The sequence below is a fragment of the Mustela nivalis genome (assembly GCF_964662115.1).
Source record: "Mustela nivalis genome assembly, chromosome: 2".
NCBI classification, from domain to species: Eukaryota; Metazoa; Chordata; class Mammalia; order Carnivora; family Mustelidae; genus Mustela; species Mustela nivalis.
This window is the reverse complement of record NC_139021.1, coordinates 19739120-19756421: the sequence shown is the minus strand read 5'-3', so window position 1 is coordinate 19756421 and position 17302 is coordinate 19739120. Positions and strand designations below refer to the sequence as shown.

At 40.0% G+C, this 17302-nt stretch overlaps 1 protein-coding gene across 9 annotated transcripts in view; it reads right to left on the bottom strand.

Moving 5' to 3' along the window:
- Positions 1–17302, bottom strand: part of ENPP2 (ectonucleotide pyrophosphatase/phosphodiesterase 2) — a 107013-nt gene that overhangs the window by 51540 nt on the left and 38171 nt on the right. For all 9 annotated transcript variants that reach the window (XM_082721786.1, XM_082721784.1, XM_082721785.1 and 6 more), the window contains exons 3-8: positions 16773–16928; positions 12296–12421; positions 10221–10281; positions 8144–8241; positions 7845–7924; positions 6693–6812 (exon numbers count right to left, since the gene is read on the bottom strand). In XM_082721786.1, the coding sequence (XP_082577912.1) occupies positions 6693–6812; positions 7845–7924; positions 8144–8241; positions 10221–10281; positions 12296–12421; positions 16773–16928 (641 nt within the window). The remainder of the gene's footprint in view (positions 1–6692; positions 6813–7844; positions 7925–8143; positions 8242–10220; positions 10282–12295; positions 12422–16772; positions 16929–17302) is intronic.

Genomic DNA, 17302 nt, shown 5'->3' with positions numbered 1-17302 from the left:
CCTCATCCCATAGGGATGGGTCATAGCGATAAGGATCTCTGATGGCTCTGACTGCCCTTCCAGACTTTAGTTCAGAGCATCCGTCTGCTTTACAGACAAACTCTGACATGCTGTACCGCAGGCCAACCAGGATTCAAAATTCATTTCGTTTCAACCAGAATTCATTCTTTTTTTTTTTTTTCCCTTGGTGATCACATTTTTGAAAGGGTTAGGGGAAAAAAGATCCCTTTAGTTTATGAATTTTTGAGTTATCTGCAAGCCAACTCATTTTGGGAGTGGAAGAATCCTTGGTCATTTTTTCTTAATCTCAAAATCTGGGCAGGGTTCTCTTTTGAATGTCTTCTACACTTGAAGATGCGATCATGCAAATCTCCCTTTTTCCATACACAGTAAATTCTTTGTTTCAGCTAACTCTTCAGAGAGGGCAATTAGTACAACACCATCTCCCCAAACAAAAAGCATCGGGAATATTCCAGTTTATTGATCTATATATCTCCATGTGTTTTCTCATCGATTTCTATAGTAGTCACAGTTTCTTCCACAGTTTCCAGTATCATATTTAAATGTTGATCATAAGCATGTAATCTGCCTCAAATTTCTCTGTCCTTTCTCATTTCCATATGAATTTGTTCATCTAGACCGAGCCTGATGATACCCAGGGACTCTTCTAGAGTGTAGGTGGTTTGCTGCTGGTCCACGTGGTCTACCAAGTTTCAAACCTTGCGCTCTATCCCACCTCTGGCAAGAGAACACGAGCCCGTCCCCTACCCACCCCGACTGCCTCTAGAAACTGAGAAAATGCAATGTCAGGGAAGTAGAAAGAAATTTGCCATGCACCCTTTGCTTTGAGGAGTTTGCATTGGTCATTTGAGACTGGGGCAGATCTTCTGGGGGAGGCATAAGCTGGGCTCATAAGGAAAGGTCATGTCCAGGCCTGGGCACGTCCATTCTATCTCATTGGCAGCAACCCTACCGTCAAGATTCAGTCAAAACTAAGTTCTGGGCATCCACCAAGTGACTCAAAACCACATCAGATCCCAGAGAGACCATTTCACACACACACACACACACACACACACACACACATATAAAGAGAGAGAGAGGAGGATAAGGAGGGGTTCCGAAGGACAGAGAGAATTTCAGGCAGACTCCCGTCTCAGCTTGAAGCCCTCACCTGCCTTCTGGATCCCACGACCCTGAGATCATGACCTGAGCTAAATCAAAAGTCAGATGCTTAACGAATTGAGTCACCCAGGTGCCCCAACCAGTTTCTTACATTAAATGATCTATTTCCAAACTTACTTTAATTTCAGAGACTCACGCTAGTGTTTTCCTATCCAAACAACTGCATACAAAATCCAGTGCCTTCATATTTACAAAGAAGTTGTACTAGGCATTATCCTGCAGTTGCGAAATATAAGATTAATCTGGGGTTTTCTAACGGAAATTTTTTAATGCAATTTTGCCAAATCATGAGCTCGCACTTTCAAAAGTTATGTTGTAGAATTATGCTGATGTTGACGTTATCTGGGCAATAGGAAGCCCTATGGGTAACCTTTAGCTCAGCAATGCACAAGGAAAAGAGCACCAGAAGGATCTTTGCAATGGTATAAGGAAAGAGCACGGGGAGAGAGAGTGGCAGAAGGGAGTATGCTAGAATGTTCCCAAGGGTAAAGTTAGGGTCATATGCCCTTTATACTTGTGTGCACTTCCCCAGATTTTTACAGTGACAATTAACATCTTTGTAATTAGAAAAAAAAAAAATGGTCAACTGTAAGAAGCAAGCAAACCATGAAGACAATTAAATGGTAATTGTTTATTTATATATATATTTATTTATATATAATTGTTTCCATATCTAATTGTATATGTGTATGTGTATATATGTGTGTGTGTGTGTGTATTTTTTTTAATTTAATTTAATTTTTTTTTCTGGAGCACCTGGATGGCTCAATTGTTTGAGCGTCTGACTCTTGATTTTGGCTCAGGTCATGATCTCAGAGTCCTGGGATTGAATCCATGGCAGGCTCAGTGATCAGCAGGGAGTCTGCTTGAGGTTTCTTTCTCCCTCTCCCTCTGCTCATCTCCCCAGCCCCCCAACACTCTGTCTCTCTCAAATAAATAAATAAATCATTTTTTAAAAAATTTATTTCTTCTCAAAAAAAAGGAAGCAAAAACATTCTTCCTGCTTTTTGGTACAAATCATATTGGCCATATTTTCCAAAAGAAAAGTGGGAGCATGGTCAGAAAAGCACAAAAAGTGAACAAATGGAAGAATATTTAAAATTTAAAAACATTTAAAAACCTCAAACAAAGGGATCCTCGTGGTAATGCAGCCATTCTGTCAGGGTTTAGCAAATGGTGGGAGATTAAAACATGACATTCTTAAGTTAAATCAGATCATAAGTAGCTCTAAAAGCTCCTTTGTAGGTCATATGTATATATTATATTTCTGAACACAGAAATTAATTCTAGTAATTACAGAGAAAAAAAGTCACTAAAATGTTGTTTAAAAAAAAAAATTGAAACTGAGCTTCTGGGGCTATTAGAGAAAGAGAGAGAGAGAGAGAAGTTTCAAGTTCCTTGTTAATTCAGAGAAAAGGGAATCGGTATTTCTCTGAATTTGAATGAATATAAATTTCCCCCAAGACTGGTAAAACAGCACAACAAAAATAACCTGACAGGATACTGGTTTGGTTTCCCCACCTTTAATGCCAATAATTCTCCATTACTCTGCTTTATCTAGAGGCAGCTTTCAACACTTATGTCTTAGTTACGACATTTTGAAGAGGGAACAAGTGGGAAAATTTTTGCACCTACTTGATAGGTTATTAGGAATTTTTTTAAAAAATGCTTTTTCATTGGAATCAGAGGATTTAAATGTGAAATCCAACACATGATCACATTAAATTACATGTGAATAGGAGAAGGGGAAAAGTTTTGAAAAACAAAATAAGCAAAGAAGTTTTTCAAAGACAGGAGCTACTATTGTAGTGTTTCCAGCAGTTCTTCGCAGGGAAATGATTCCTTTGCATTCAAAAGCCCAGAGCCAGGATGAATGGAATTCCGGGAGACCAGAGAGATTGGCTGGGGCTGTAGCATCTGCTGTAGGAAATCACTTACTGAAATTCAGATCAGAACAAGCTACCATATGAGGACTGGGGTTGCAGCAGAGCAGACTGTGAGCCCGCTTAGGAAGTGCTTAGGGCCTGAAGACAGTGACTGATAAGCTACAAGGAAAAAGTACAGGCAAATATGCCTCAGATATGGTCCAGTTCAAGTTCAATCCAGGACACAGTAATGGGGTCCCTGAATGCATCAGGCTGTGGATTACAGCCTGAGAATAAAGAGATTGTACCCCCTTGGGGTCCAAAGTCTAAATTTCAAAAATATATGGTTACATTTATGACAGAAATAATGTGAAATCCCAAAAGAGGGTCCCTGAGCTTAGCCAGGGCTGGAGGAGCTTAGCGACCGCCTGGGGACAGATATTTCAACTGAAATTTGAAAGATAACTAGGAGTCTAGGAGCAAAGCGGCTAAGTGAGCTTAGAGACCCCTCAGTGCAGAGCAGAGTCCAACCTAAGTACCTTAGGATACAGTAAAAAGAGGGGGAGAGAAGCCCAGATTTATAGCAATCTATAGGAAAGAAACAACAGAATAAGTAAAAAGTAAAATTTTCCTGACAAAACAGCAAAACCTCCCACTCGCAGGATAATGAACTAGGCAGGAAGAAAGGTAAACAATGACTGGCCCTTTCCGTCAAGCCAACCCTTTAGGGCGGGAATTTCACGCCTGCTCTAATGTCACCCTGCTTCTCTTTGCCATCATTCTTGCATTTTCCCACTACAGTAGTTCACGAGGGTGGTCTCCGGACCAACTCACTGCGTGACCGCTGCTGGCAGACGCAGCAGCAGACCAAGCCTCTAAAGGAGTGGTAAGAAAGCACCTGCTCTTCCTGGAAACACCTGGCTCTAGAAACTGTGGCTTCAGAGGACTTGCATTGTTGAAGGTGGGGGGTGTTGGGCTTTTCAAATCCCCATCTTTTTGGAGTTGGAGTCTCATAGGGAGTCTCATTCATTGTCCACTTTGCTGAGTCCAGATTTAAACCAAACAGGGAATTTCCCATTGAGATATCTTCGGTAATTGCAGGATTAGAGCGGAGAGATTTTTCAAAGAAATGAACACGCTTAAGGAATTTCAGTAGAAGTATGGAGCGTACTGTCGTAATAAGAACCGAGTATAATTTTAAAGCAATGACAACAACAAAAAGAATCCAATTAAAATATGTATGAGAATTGTAGCATCATAAAGTGAATGACAATTTTTAATAGCCCACTGGGAGGACTAACAGATTAAAAGCAGACCTGAGTTGGCTAAAATGGCTATATCTATGCTACAAAAAAAGAGGGGGAGGGGTGAAATTAAATTAAAGAAATTATTTTTGGAAACCTAATGTAAGATTCAAATTTTCAGATGCATGATATACAAATGCCTCACTCCATCTATTAAATTTTAAAGTAGGATTAGAGTGGTTCTTATTTACCATTTACTCTGACTCCTTTCTTATTTAGCCAAATGTCTTTCATGGTTTCATCATTCAGTAAAAATAAACTGAGTTTAATTTCATTACCTAAGATTTTTATAAATATTTTCTCAACCCCAGTTATTTTTTTCCACTGGTGATTTTGGGAAATGCAGAAGCCTCTGAGAAGATGGGATAAATGCCTGAGAAACATTTATTAAGGCTCATCTCTTCTTCTAATATTTCTAGTTTCTTATATTCTTATTCTATAGTTCCTTACAGTTTCTGTCACTATATTCTTTGTATATGCTTAATTTCAATAATAAATACATGTTTAAATTATAGCTACTATGTTCCTTGAAATTTTTATGGTGTCCCCTTTGTTCAAGAAGATAGAAATACACATCAAGAAGAAGACCAAAGTACAGATTCCACTGTAAGTCGTTGTCAACACTAGGAAAACACTGAACTTGGTCAAATCTGTCAACATTGAGAATCAGGAAAGAGGCAAACAGAATTGAAAATGACTTCATCGCATTGGGCAGCTTAGCAGCATTCCCTCTGCTCTGTTTCTGCAGAAGTTAGTGAAGGTGTGGACGGATCTTCTGAGCCACGCCAACCCAGAGGGAAACTAATGTCAACACTTGGGGTAAGGTGATCCAATTTGATAAAATTACTATTGCTCTCTATCTCCTGTGTGGTTCCTCAGGCAACTTTGTTTCCATGACAAAATGAATATAAAAAAACCAATGAGCAATACTTGACAGAACTCTCATGTTAATAATTTTATTTACACATAAAATGTTCCTCTATCGTAAACTTTGTGAAATCCACCCTATAAACCAATTTCACTAAGCTCACAGCTCAGGTCATCACAGACTTCTGGGAGTCCAGCCTGAACAAAGACAGCAGAATCAGAACCTCTACTATAAAGAAACACTTCTACAGACATACAAGGAGTCTTCCAATACTTATTATTATTTTTTTTAATGAGAAGCCTATGTTTAGCTTTGCATACGGTTTTGTTAGGCATGCATCTATTTTTGTAATCATGAATGACCTTTAATCAAAGCAATACCATTTTTTTCTGACTTTTTGTTCTCTAGCTTGCCCGCAGATTGGAGCAAAGATTTCTGGGTATGGAACTGCTTGGGGATGGTAGATTCACGGACGTGTGCAGACACTGGCCATCTGCCTGTCATGGCCGATACACAAGGGTCTCAGCCCTCTGTCCTAACCAGAGCTCTGGGAGGTCGTGGCCTCCAGTCAGAGTTGACATAAGGTGGGACCATTTGCTGTCTTTCTTCTTCTTTTCTTTCTTCTACATGTTTTTCACTGGCTGTGTATACTGCGCCATGTTCCTGTGGGGAACTTGGCCCTTTTACCCTGGGGCGTGTGTCCTTGGGTCAATTCTGCACATTCAACAACCTTGTCTCATGTTGCCCTTTTGCTCATGTCTGACCAAATCAAGTTGCCTAACCTCGCATACAGTCATGGGAAAAATATGATGTAGAAAGCCACCTACATCCTTTTTTTACTTTCTGCCCATCCATTAGATCCGAAGTAAACAGGATGAGTTCTTTCAAAGTATTAATTTGCTGGTCCAAAATGAAGATAGGGTTCCACTTACATGTAACTTCCAAGAATTTCAAAAAATGGATTAAACAAAAGAATTCATGAATTTCCAGTGGGTTCATTGAGCTCCTTCTTATCAGCAAGTTTCTCTGTCTCTGTTCATATGGTACCTGGGCCAAAATTTGGGGGTAGTCCTAATCATTCACTTCTCTTTTTCATCGTACCCCTAAATCTAGTAAATCAGTAAGATCTGACTATATATTCCTTCCTCAAAATGTCTCTGAAATTCACCTTTCTGTCACCATTTCCATCACCAGCATCTAATAAAGACATTTATCCTCTGGCACATTTATAATCATAACCTCACCTACACATATACACACATATATAGAGACACACGTGGACATAGAGATATACACATTATTTACACACATATATATAGGTATTATGTGCACAGATATATATACACAACACTAAAGGGCAGAAACATTGCCAAGTCTGAGGAAATTATATGCATCTTTTATGCAGGTAAAAATTGGGGGATGAAAAGGTTCAGTGCACAGACACACATACACACAAAATGCAGAACTTACTGGTTGACCTCCCCACCATCTGTGATTGAACTTCTCTCGGCCTCGAAGGTGGAAAGTGGCATCAAATACAGGATCATACATTGAATTGCCAACAATTCCATGTGATTCTGGATACAGTCCCTTTGTGTAAAAGAAAATTTATTGTTAAACTACCAGTATGATAATCTGTACATATGAGTTATATCATATATTTTCTTATCATAGGAAGTTTTATAGCAATGATTAATTTCCAAATTTATATAAGATACATGTATACTCTGTGTGTGTCTGAGCAAACATGAATGTTGTCTTATTAATCATAAGCGATCTGAGAGACTTAACATGATGATAATAAAGTTAATATTTGGGGTTTTTTAACTGTTGCGATTTAGTAAGATGACAATAACTTTTATTGCAATAAGTTAACCTGCAAATTGAAATTTACTTATGTGCCTCCAAAGAAGCTTCTATTTATAAATACACTTTTCCTTTTCCCTAAGTTCTACTTCTACCTCAGAACCCCTCGAATTCATCCTAATAACAAAATAAATAAACAAATTGTGTTTTTAAAGAAGAAAACAAGGTAGGACTGGGAGTATCTGAAAACAAAAACAAAGTGCCCCAAAGTCAATATTTTTATTTGAAAACCCAGAAAATAAACAACAGATTCTGTGGTATCTGACAGAAGCTTAATGTATATGTTCAAACAGAACGGTACCTAAAAAAAGTTTTCAGTTTGAGGTGACCGTGAGGTTCAGTCGCTGACAAAGTTGTAAAAGACACTTACCGTGAACAGCTCAGGCAGACAAGATAAAAAACAGACAGATTTTCCTGGACCACTGAGAAACATGTTTTTTTTTAATCACCCTTTAAGTCATTTCAGGATGAAATCTACACCCACTCCCTTTGAATCTACATCCTTTGAAAATATACTTAGGAGGCACCCTGGTGGCTCAGGCAGTTAAGCGTCTGCCCTTGGCTCAGGTAATGATCTTGGGGTCCTGGGATGAGCCCCATATGGGGACCTCCCTCCCTGCTCAGCAGGGAGTCTGTTTCTCTCTCTTCCTCTTCCCCTCCCCAGCCCGCTCGTGTGCTCTCTCTCTCTCAAATAAACAAATTAATTAATTAATTAAAATTTTTAAAAAAAAAAGAAAGGAGAGAAAAAATACTTACAGTGGCCAAAGTGTATAAGTTAGGGAAAGTTTTCGTTGGGTACACGGGCCTCATGTAGGGAGAGTGTGTGCCGCAAGACCCTAGGGACAGAATTTCAGACATTAGGACAAGAGACCCAACAGGAGTCACTTCAAGTATGGGACTCCACTTCAGAAACCACCAAAGACTTGAGTTACAATCACTTCTGTATTTCAAATAATAGACTACATCTACTTGTCCAGAGCTCTCAAAGCTCATAGCTGAGCATGCACTGGGCAGATCATGGACACTGACGAGAATACAGTATGAAAAGGACTTACGTAGCTTTTCAATGTTAGGCATGACCTTGCTGCCTTTCTTCATATATGATGCACGGAAACCATCGACCGAAAAGATGATTAATGGAGGGCGAACAAACCTTAAAGAATAACATATTAAGCTTTACAAAACATCCTGCTACAAAGTTTCCATTGTGCCTTCTCATTCTGCACAACTGAGACCAGGAGTTTCCAAGATGAAACTTCAAGTGAGGCTATTGGTTAAGGCCTGGGCTGCCAGCCACAGGGCATTTGTGATGACCAAAGTCCAGAGTTAAGTGACCAAGGTCATAAAATGGCCAGGGAAGAGACTGGACTCCAGATTTCCCTTGCCGCCTCTCACACTGCAAACAAGGTTTTTCACACCGTATAAAGTTGTTTTATTTGCCTGGAATAGGTGTTCTCCCATTTGCTACCCATAAAACTCCTATTCATTCCTTAAAACCCACCTCAAGGTTTTCTTTTCTATAACATTAGCTGCTCACACTTCTGAATTCCTTTAAGATATTAATTCATACTTCTTTTTGCATTCACATACATACTACATTATTTCGATGCATAGTTTATGTCTTATCCATCTTTCTATTTCATAGACCTTTAGTAGGGCTTCAATAAATGCTTATCAAATACATGAATGAATGAGTAAATGAGCATGAAATTTATAGCAGTGGCACTCTTGTCCCTAAAACTTATAGAAGAATTCTTTTAGGTTTAATCATAAAATAACTTTAAAAATAATCAAAATTGATGAAGACCTTTAAAAAGTTCATCAATAAAGGACCAGACGATTCATTTAACTACAGCAGGATCTGACAAAATAGGTCCTCTGTTATAGTCTGAGGACAGAATTGGCCAGTCAGACTTGAGAATACTAAACTGCAGGAAAACATTTTTTCCTGATAGTTTGACTTGAGTTTATTGAAGCCACATAACAAATTAGGCGTATTTCAGATGCGTCACAGATAAAGCACATAGAATGATACTATCGAAGAGTTCATTATAGTTGTGACTATTCTCCATTAACAGGACTTCTACTGCTAGACTGCTTTGTCCCCCAAAATAACTGAACACATGTTAAACAGTCAGAAATGACGGCCATTCCATTCAGAAAGTCCAAAGAGGTACAAGTGGCTCATTAAAGCCAAAGGAGGAGATGAAAATCAAGACAATATCTTGATTTTGCGTCGCAGGCTATGCTGCTGAGAAACAAAAATCCACTTGAAAAAATACATTCATGATAACACACTTGTTGATAATTTATTTTCTGCCAGGCATTTTAAGGGTCCATGAATTTTCAGCAGTTTCCTGGAAGGCGTAGTAAGTGCCTCACGCTGGTCGCCCTTGAGCTGTGGGGGTCACTCAAGCCTGGCTCCACCCCAGCGATCAGTAGTTGTCAAGTTCCTCCAGCATCCAGTAGGAGTTACCAGCTTGGATGATATTTTTGAGAAGTTCTGTAGCCCTGCCCACCCTCCTTCCCAAAAAGGCAGAAGCAGCCTTCCCAGGAAAAAACAAACAAACAAACAAAACCCCCCAAAAAAGAACACCAAAAAATAAATAACAAATAACAAATCAATGCCAGAAATGTATTTTTCCTTCTCTGGTGGTATTTACATACACTTTGTAAAATCTTCAGCTACGGTGAAGTACAGAGATATTCAGTCTTTAATATGTGCAGAGGCAATAGAAGAAAAGGTTTTAAAAAGTCCCTGCTTTGGGGCTCAATGGTTAAGCCTCTGCCTTCAGCTCAGGTCATGATCCCAGCATCCTGGGATCAAGCCCTGCATCAGGCTCTCTACTCAGCAAGGAGACTGCTTCTCCCTTTTCCTCTGCTCCTCCCCCTCTCTCAAATAAATAAATGAAATCTTAAAAAAAATAAAAATAAAAATGTACTACTTCAAGATGTACATTCTAGCTTTCGATGAATTAATCGAATCAAGTACTTACAAGTACTTGAGTATAAGTTTACCTGTATAAGATGATCTCAGCTTTTACATTGTTTGTCACCATTTACCTATCTGCATCCTGGGATGTTTTATCAACTAATATGTAAAACTTCATCATGTTTATAAAAGGCACTTACCCTGCAGGGCATTCGGGGGTCTTTATCTCCTCACAGTTGTCATCTACCCAGTGTGTCTCTCCTATAAGGGAAAGTGGGTAAATTCACTTGTGAATCTCATGGTCAATGCCAGCCAGAGCCCTAAAGACCGCAACCCCAGGCCCTGTCCGTGTCTTGCTGGATACTCCTTGCTTATGGAACACCATCTAAACAGAAACTCTGAAATAAAGTCCAGTGGTGGTTTGGCTTACTAAAGTACACCCATACATAATGGAAAAGCTAATATTTAATAGCCCCAAGTGGTGTTTATGCGAGCCTTCTGAGTCTAAATGGTTTGTAGATAAAAACACCAGTGGCGTCAGTGAACAAAATTTCATGTTTGTTTCCCTCCAGAAATAAACTGTTTGGTCATTAGATGGAACATTCTTTTCTCCACCACTGAACATCTCAGAGCCATAGAAACTATGGCACAACTTCCCTTCAGTTGCGGGGAAAGGCTTAGAATACTCAGGAATGATAGATTGGAAGATTGCAAGAGAAAGATGATTTGCCACTGGATCAGCGTTCAGCCTGTGAATTTAGGGAAAAAAAATCAATGCTCTTTCAATTTTCTCTTCCTCCAAGGTCTATGAGCTTTCCTGAGTTACCCCATCAAGAATGGAGAACAGAAAAATGTTCAGGTTTAAAACTAAAGAAACATTAACAACGAGGCTTCCTTAGGAGAAAATGAAAATTATCAAAAAGCATTTGCTTTAAATGGCCCTAAGGCAAATAAACATCACGTATTTTGACCATCGGAAATCGGAAATCGCCCTGGTTCAATAAGAAAGAATCTGACTCCTGACAGCTGGGTAGGTTAGTAACATGCTCCTTAAACTGGGGGGAGTTTTACCACGTATCTAGTAACCCAGGGCTCTTACAAAAGTACTACAACTAGAAGTTTTAACCAGGAAAATCCAATGTTGAATGGTTCAGTGACCAGCGACACCTAGGACTTTTTCTGGTCTTTTCTCTTCTAATAGCCTCTGTGGTTTATTGTTACATTTACTACATGGTGGGGGTGGGGCGGGGAATAAGAGTCTCAGTTGATTGCATGCTTTATCAAAAGTTACAATAACTGTTTGGGCAGGGGAAAGTTTCCAAATTCAGGATTTATAGAATACCTTCCCGCCACAAACTGAACACGAAACACGTTCAGAACGGATTTGCTTTTTTCCTGAAATCTTTTCACAGAAACTCTTTTTAAATGTTCCATGGCACAGCTAGGAAGAAGGACTTAATTTTGACAATAAAGTGACTTGCAAAGTTTACATAAAGATTCTTGGATCTTTCCATTAACCTCTGTAATTGGGTGCTATGGTAACTTGAAATCCTTAGAGACAGAAACATCATCTTTTATACTTTTGTTAGTTCACCGACTGGTATTTACTATTAGAATAAAACCATCATATTCCACAATTGACCATACCAAGAGAACAGATATGCGTGCAGAGCTTTGGGGTACAGCAGGAACTGTGCGTGCCCCGACCCTCTTTACCAGCTGGTATACACATCTTCAGGCTGCTGCTAGTGCCTCAGTTTATAGCTTACATCCAATGGGTACAAAAGCCATATTACCCCCACCTCAAAGGGTAAGAACGCTATTATTTACCTTCCAGACCTTGCAGTAAATCGCGCCAAGGTGAGGCTTCCCCTAAAACCACATCCTTGCTGGCTGCCCCCTGCCCTGACCTCCTTCTTGCTCCCTGACGTGGTTTTCACACAGAGCACTCCCTCAACACGTTCCACGTAAGGAATTCCATCTCAGGCTCTGCTTTCAGACAACCTGATCTAAGACCAAGACAGGAACTTTAGTAAACTCTTCATTATTAGGATTCTACCACCTTCTGGAATTTGGGGCGATTTCCTTGTTATTTCAGATCCATGAAATGCAGGGAAGCAAAACCAAGAAAAAAGCACCAGAAATTTAAAAACACAACCCCGTCCCTCCTTCCAAACCCATATCCAAGGTGTTACAGCCCCAACATCCAAGACTCCTTGGAGCATCTCCAGTTTTTAATCTTTTAAAGCTCTAGCCAACCCATGGAAACATGTACCTTTGCAAACCACTTGGTAATTAGTACAGCAGTCTCCCCTGGCCAGGCAGTCTTCTGAGCAGTGACAAGCATTGTCTTCGTTTCTTACTTCTCCGCATCTGTCCTTGGTACACTCCCAGCCGCCCGCTGAAATCGGCACAATAAAACACTGTCACTGCTTCTCACAGACCAAATGAAAGAGGCCACAATTGCTCACAAGTGTTGCCAACAAAAAGAGCTAAAAATCCCACATCATTTAATCTGCTTGTGAAATTAGAGTTGGCCTGAGGCCTAGATGATATTTGGAGGAATTACAAATAGGTTGAATTCCTAATTTTTCAAATCAGAGTACGAAGCCAAACATAATTGGGCTCCTTTGGAAAAACGGAACCCTTACCATTTGTACACTGTACTAAAAAAAAAAAAAAACCCCAGGAAAATGTATGGTATGTAAGGTTTGTGATAGGTGTTTCCACCATCTTAGGCAGAGTAACTACAGCTGGGCTCTTTTATTTCCCAAAGTAGCTTTGCTTGACATTAAGGAACTTGATTTAATTACAAACGATAGTGCAACCAAATCCTCTCCTGCTCTAAGTTGCAGCTGGAGGGTCCAGTCCTAAACAGAGAGATGTAGGGTTTAAAGGGATATGAAAAACACTGGCAGTGCCAACCATCAACCAAAATATGGCCTCATCTACAATGAGGGGTCATAGCCCCTCCTCTCCGGAGGCCAGTAGATGGGTTACAGCTAGGAAGAAGGACTTATGGTCCTTCAGAGCTCATGGACTCTATCAACAGTAAATATTTAAGAAAATTAATATTTTCATTTAAAAGAGAGTGCTAAGCGCGTCCCGGCGCGCAGGTTTAAAGACCCTTTGGGGGTCGCCCGTCCACCTCAGGTCGGGGCGGTCGGCCGGTGGGGAGGAGGGTTCCCTTCTCCCAGACTCTACCACACGTATGACCCCCCGGGGCCGGGGTTGTTGCGCCACGCCACAGTCTTTGCGCGGCCATCGGGAGGGGGCTACCTGGCGGCCCCGTCGGGTCGTGCGTGTGCGTGTGCCCCACATCCCTCAGGGGAGGGTAGGTGGGAACCCACTGGGAAAAATAAAAATAAAAGAGAGTGCTAGGGGCACCTCGGTGGCTCAGTGGGTTAAAGCCTTTGCCTTTGGCTCAGGTCATGGTCCCAGGGTTCTGGGATGGAGCCCCGCGTCAGGCTCTCTGCTCAGCAGGGGGCCTGTTTCCACCCCCCCCCCTCTCTTTGCCTGTCTCTCTGCCTACTTGTGATCTCTGTTTGTCAAATAAATAAATAAAATCTTTAAAAAAAAATAAAAGAGAGTGCTATATTTTTTTGCTTGCATTTTCATCTACTAGACTAGAAGCTCCATAGCAGGGGGGGGAAAGAAAAACACATCTCTCTTCACCGTTATGTCTCCAATATCTGAGACTGTGCTCCACACATGCTAGGTGTTCCCTGAACATGCATTCCATCTACTTGCAAATTATCATGAAAATAAAACACAACTCTTTAAATTCGGGGTTGATGTACTAAGAAACTTCATAATAAAGTCATTTATTCAATACATATTTCTATTATGTTTTCCATGTTCCAAGTGCTGGGGGTGTGGGTCATGAAGAACAAGAAAGACAAGACAAGACATCTTCGTGGAGCTTCTATTCCAATTGGGAAAGACAGACCATAGGCAAGCAGACCAGGAGAAACAAGATAATTTCAGTTCATGTCAAGTGCTATGAAGGAAATAATACGATGGTACTGACAGAGAGTTACAGAGTGGAAAGGGAATGCTACTTGACATAGATTGGTCAAGAAAACCCTCTCTGAGCTAAGGACACTTGAGGTCTTCACCCCTTATTTTATGTTGTAAGTGGAAGGCAGTGGTTTTAGGAAGCTATGTTGCTACTTAGTAATATTCTACCAATAGATACTTTGCTAAATGAATAAATGAATAAAGAAGTACTAGTTGCCATGCTAGAAAACCATACAACTATTGTTTAATTTCCCTTCTTTTAGAATTACATTTATATCCAAATTTTCTCTGATTTTTTGATATCCCCTCTTCCTCTGCCTTCACTTCCCAAGCAGATGAAATGCTTAAAATTCCTTTATCCAGGACCTGCTATTCTCAATGGTTAGCAAATTTCCAAGGATACTTAGACTGATTTTTTCCCCAATTCAAGAATAATTCATATAACACATATACTTTTATTGCTGCTCTAGTTTCATAAGAAAATCCCTTTGTTTATTAAAAAAAATCACTACTAACAAGCTGAACTTATTGATGAACTACTGGCTTTGTGTAAAAATGGAATTTTTAAAAGCCAGGGTTCAGAGTGAACCACAAGCAAGGTAGGAGTCAGTCAGCTGTATAATTTTGAAAACAAACATGGAAATAAACAGAAAAAAAAATTAACCTTATGGAATAAAAAGAAAGTTACCTATTAGATCAGAAAAAGCAATTTTTTAGTGAAAATATGTATTTTAAAAGTGAGAATTTGTTGAAAAGGGAGTGCTGAAAGGTTCTTGTGCCTTTTGAGAGAAATATAAACTTTGAGAAGTGTTAATTGTGTATCATATATTTATATTTTTAAAATGTACACTTTGCTTCAAAATCCCACTCCTAAGAATTTGTCTTAAGGAAAACAAAATTCAAATAATCATGAACCACATTCATTGATACATTCTTCATAATACCAACAACTGGGGAAATCTAAATAATGATCAGTTACTCAAAAAGCAGGTTGCATCTGTTCAATGGAATACTATTTAGACATTCAAAAAGACAGTGTGTAAAGAGATATATGAGTATAGACACATCCCCTTCCAAACATATACATATATACACTCATATAAATACATGTACACACACACTCATAGTAGTCAAGGTCTACACTGAAACATTGTGCTTATCTCTGGAAAGCGGCCTGTAGGCCATCTCTGAGGCCTGTAGGATCTCAGGGACTTTTATTTTTTCCTTCAACCTTCTGTTATTGTTTGATATTTGATTCTTCCACATTTGGCATATGTTATCTTGGTACACAGGAAAATAAACTACTTCAAAAATGTTGTTATCATCTGTATTTATTACATCTGGAAAGAGAGGCATGAACGACATTCGGAAAGAGCGAAGGTAGAGTGGGGACATCCACTCAACTTTGCAAGGAGCTCTAAGATCAGGAATCTGGACCTCAGAGGCCATGTCAGAGGCCAGATGCTTGTGGCGCAAAGGAAACGAACATCGGTTAGGTCCCCAGTGCCAAGCAATCATAGGCTGCTGGTTTGAAATAATGTTTCGGAGCCAAAGGGCTCTACTAGAACATCTGTTCCATCCATATGTTCAGTTTACAAGGTTCTCAGCATTTAAGTTTGCAGACCCACGGCTAAGGAACCTGGGAGAAGTTCCAAAGAAAAGTAACAAGAAAAAAATGGCTACATGTTTGGAAAATGTATTATACAGAAAACAGCCTAATAAAACTCTTCTTGTTTGGTGGGGGAAAAGCAAACAAACCAGAACTGGTAAGGGAGTTGGCATCGGTTTTTATATAAATCAAGGGCTATTTCTTCAGTAAAGGAGAATAACGTGTCTGTTTCTAATGATATCATTAGAAATATGAGGCTAATATCAATGATAATATGAGTCAGATTTTTGAAAGAATCATTTAAATCATAAAAGTCCAAAACCAAGTCATAACTTATCAAGGAAGCTGTGTCTAGAGATCTTAGCACTGTTGACAGTCATCTTTTCAGAGTTTACATACAGTGCTGCCCAGAGGCGTGCTGGATAGCCTGCAAGGTTTCTCCCGGGTCCTACTTAAAGTGTTGGGCTTTGGAAACAGAGCAGGTGGGGTGGCAAATGTCTCCAAACCGCTTCTTCTCAACTCAAGTGTATTCATTCTGAAGTCCATATATTCTACTGATGGTTCCAGTAGAGCAGACATGGCAAGAAAGGCCAGGATGACTGAGAGGAATATTTCGGAGCTACCCTGAGCATGAGACCCCAAGTAGAACTCCATAACAACTTTCCACCTGCACAGAGAATGGGGAATTACATCAGAGCAGGCCAATAGTTACTACATGATAAGACGAAATAACGCAAATGTTGTATACTGAGCAGGGAAGCAAAAATTTAAAAAATTAAAATTAAAACAGAAAATTAAAAATAAGAATGCTGTTAGTTTCAGTCCATGTACCCTAGCAGTGAATGTGGGAATTGATAGCAAGAGACAGATGATGAAGATTGGGGGGAAAAAAAGCCTGGCCATAAATATTTCCAAAATCAGTAAATAATGACCGCGGTTGCAAAGAACGTTCTTTGAGTGGGCTTGGTATGCAAACAACAGTCACAATCCATAATCATCCAAGAAACAAAACTAACGCACACAGTTTGGTTTGACTAAAGCAAGGTGCAAATGCCGGGGAGAATAACAGTGAGGGCATTTAAGCTCTCCAACCAAGTCTCCAGAGGACCCAAAATTTACCCACCTGTCTTCAGACAAAGCTCATCGAAGTCATGGCAGCAACTGCTGTAGCTCTTACATAGGTTATCACAACGACAGTCAGGGGGCCCAACTTCTTGAAGTTCAAAGCATCTGCCCTTGCATGATCCAGAAGTGTTGGTCCAGGGGGAGTCAGATAACACTGCAAGATATAAGAGGCAACGGCGATGGGATTGGGAAATGGGTCCTGTCATCATGGAGAAGGGGCCGTGGGAAGGAGCACAGCATGGTGACACAGTCAGGCTCTAGCGGAGCAGCCTGGCACCATCACCTTCTAGCTGTGAACCCTGGGCAGGTTGCTGTGGACCCCTGGCAGGTCGCCAAACCTCCTGCCAGTTTCCTCATCTGCAAAGTGGGGGGATTAACAAAAGTAACTGGAGATTATAATGAGAATTCAAGGAAACAATCCAAGCAGAACACTTAGCAGTCTGTCAAACACAGTAAGTGCAATGAATGTTGGCCGATGGTTTTATTTTACTGTTTACAATTATTATTACTACAAATCTCGGAGGGTTA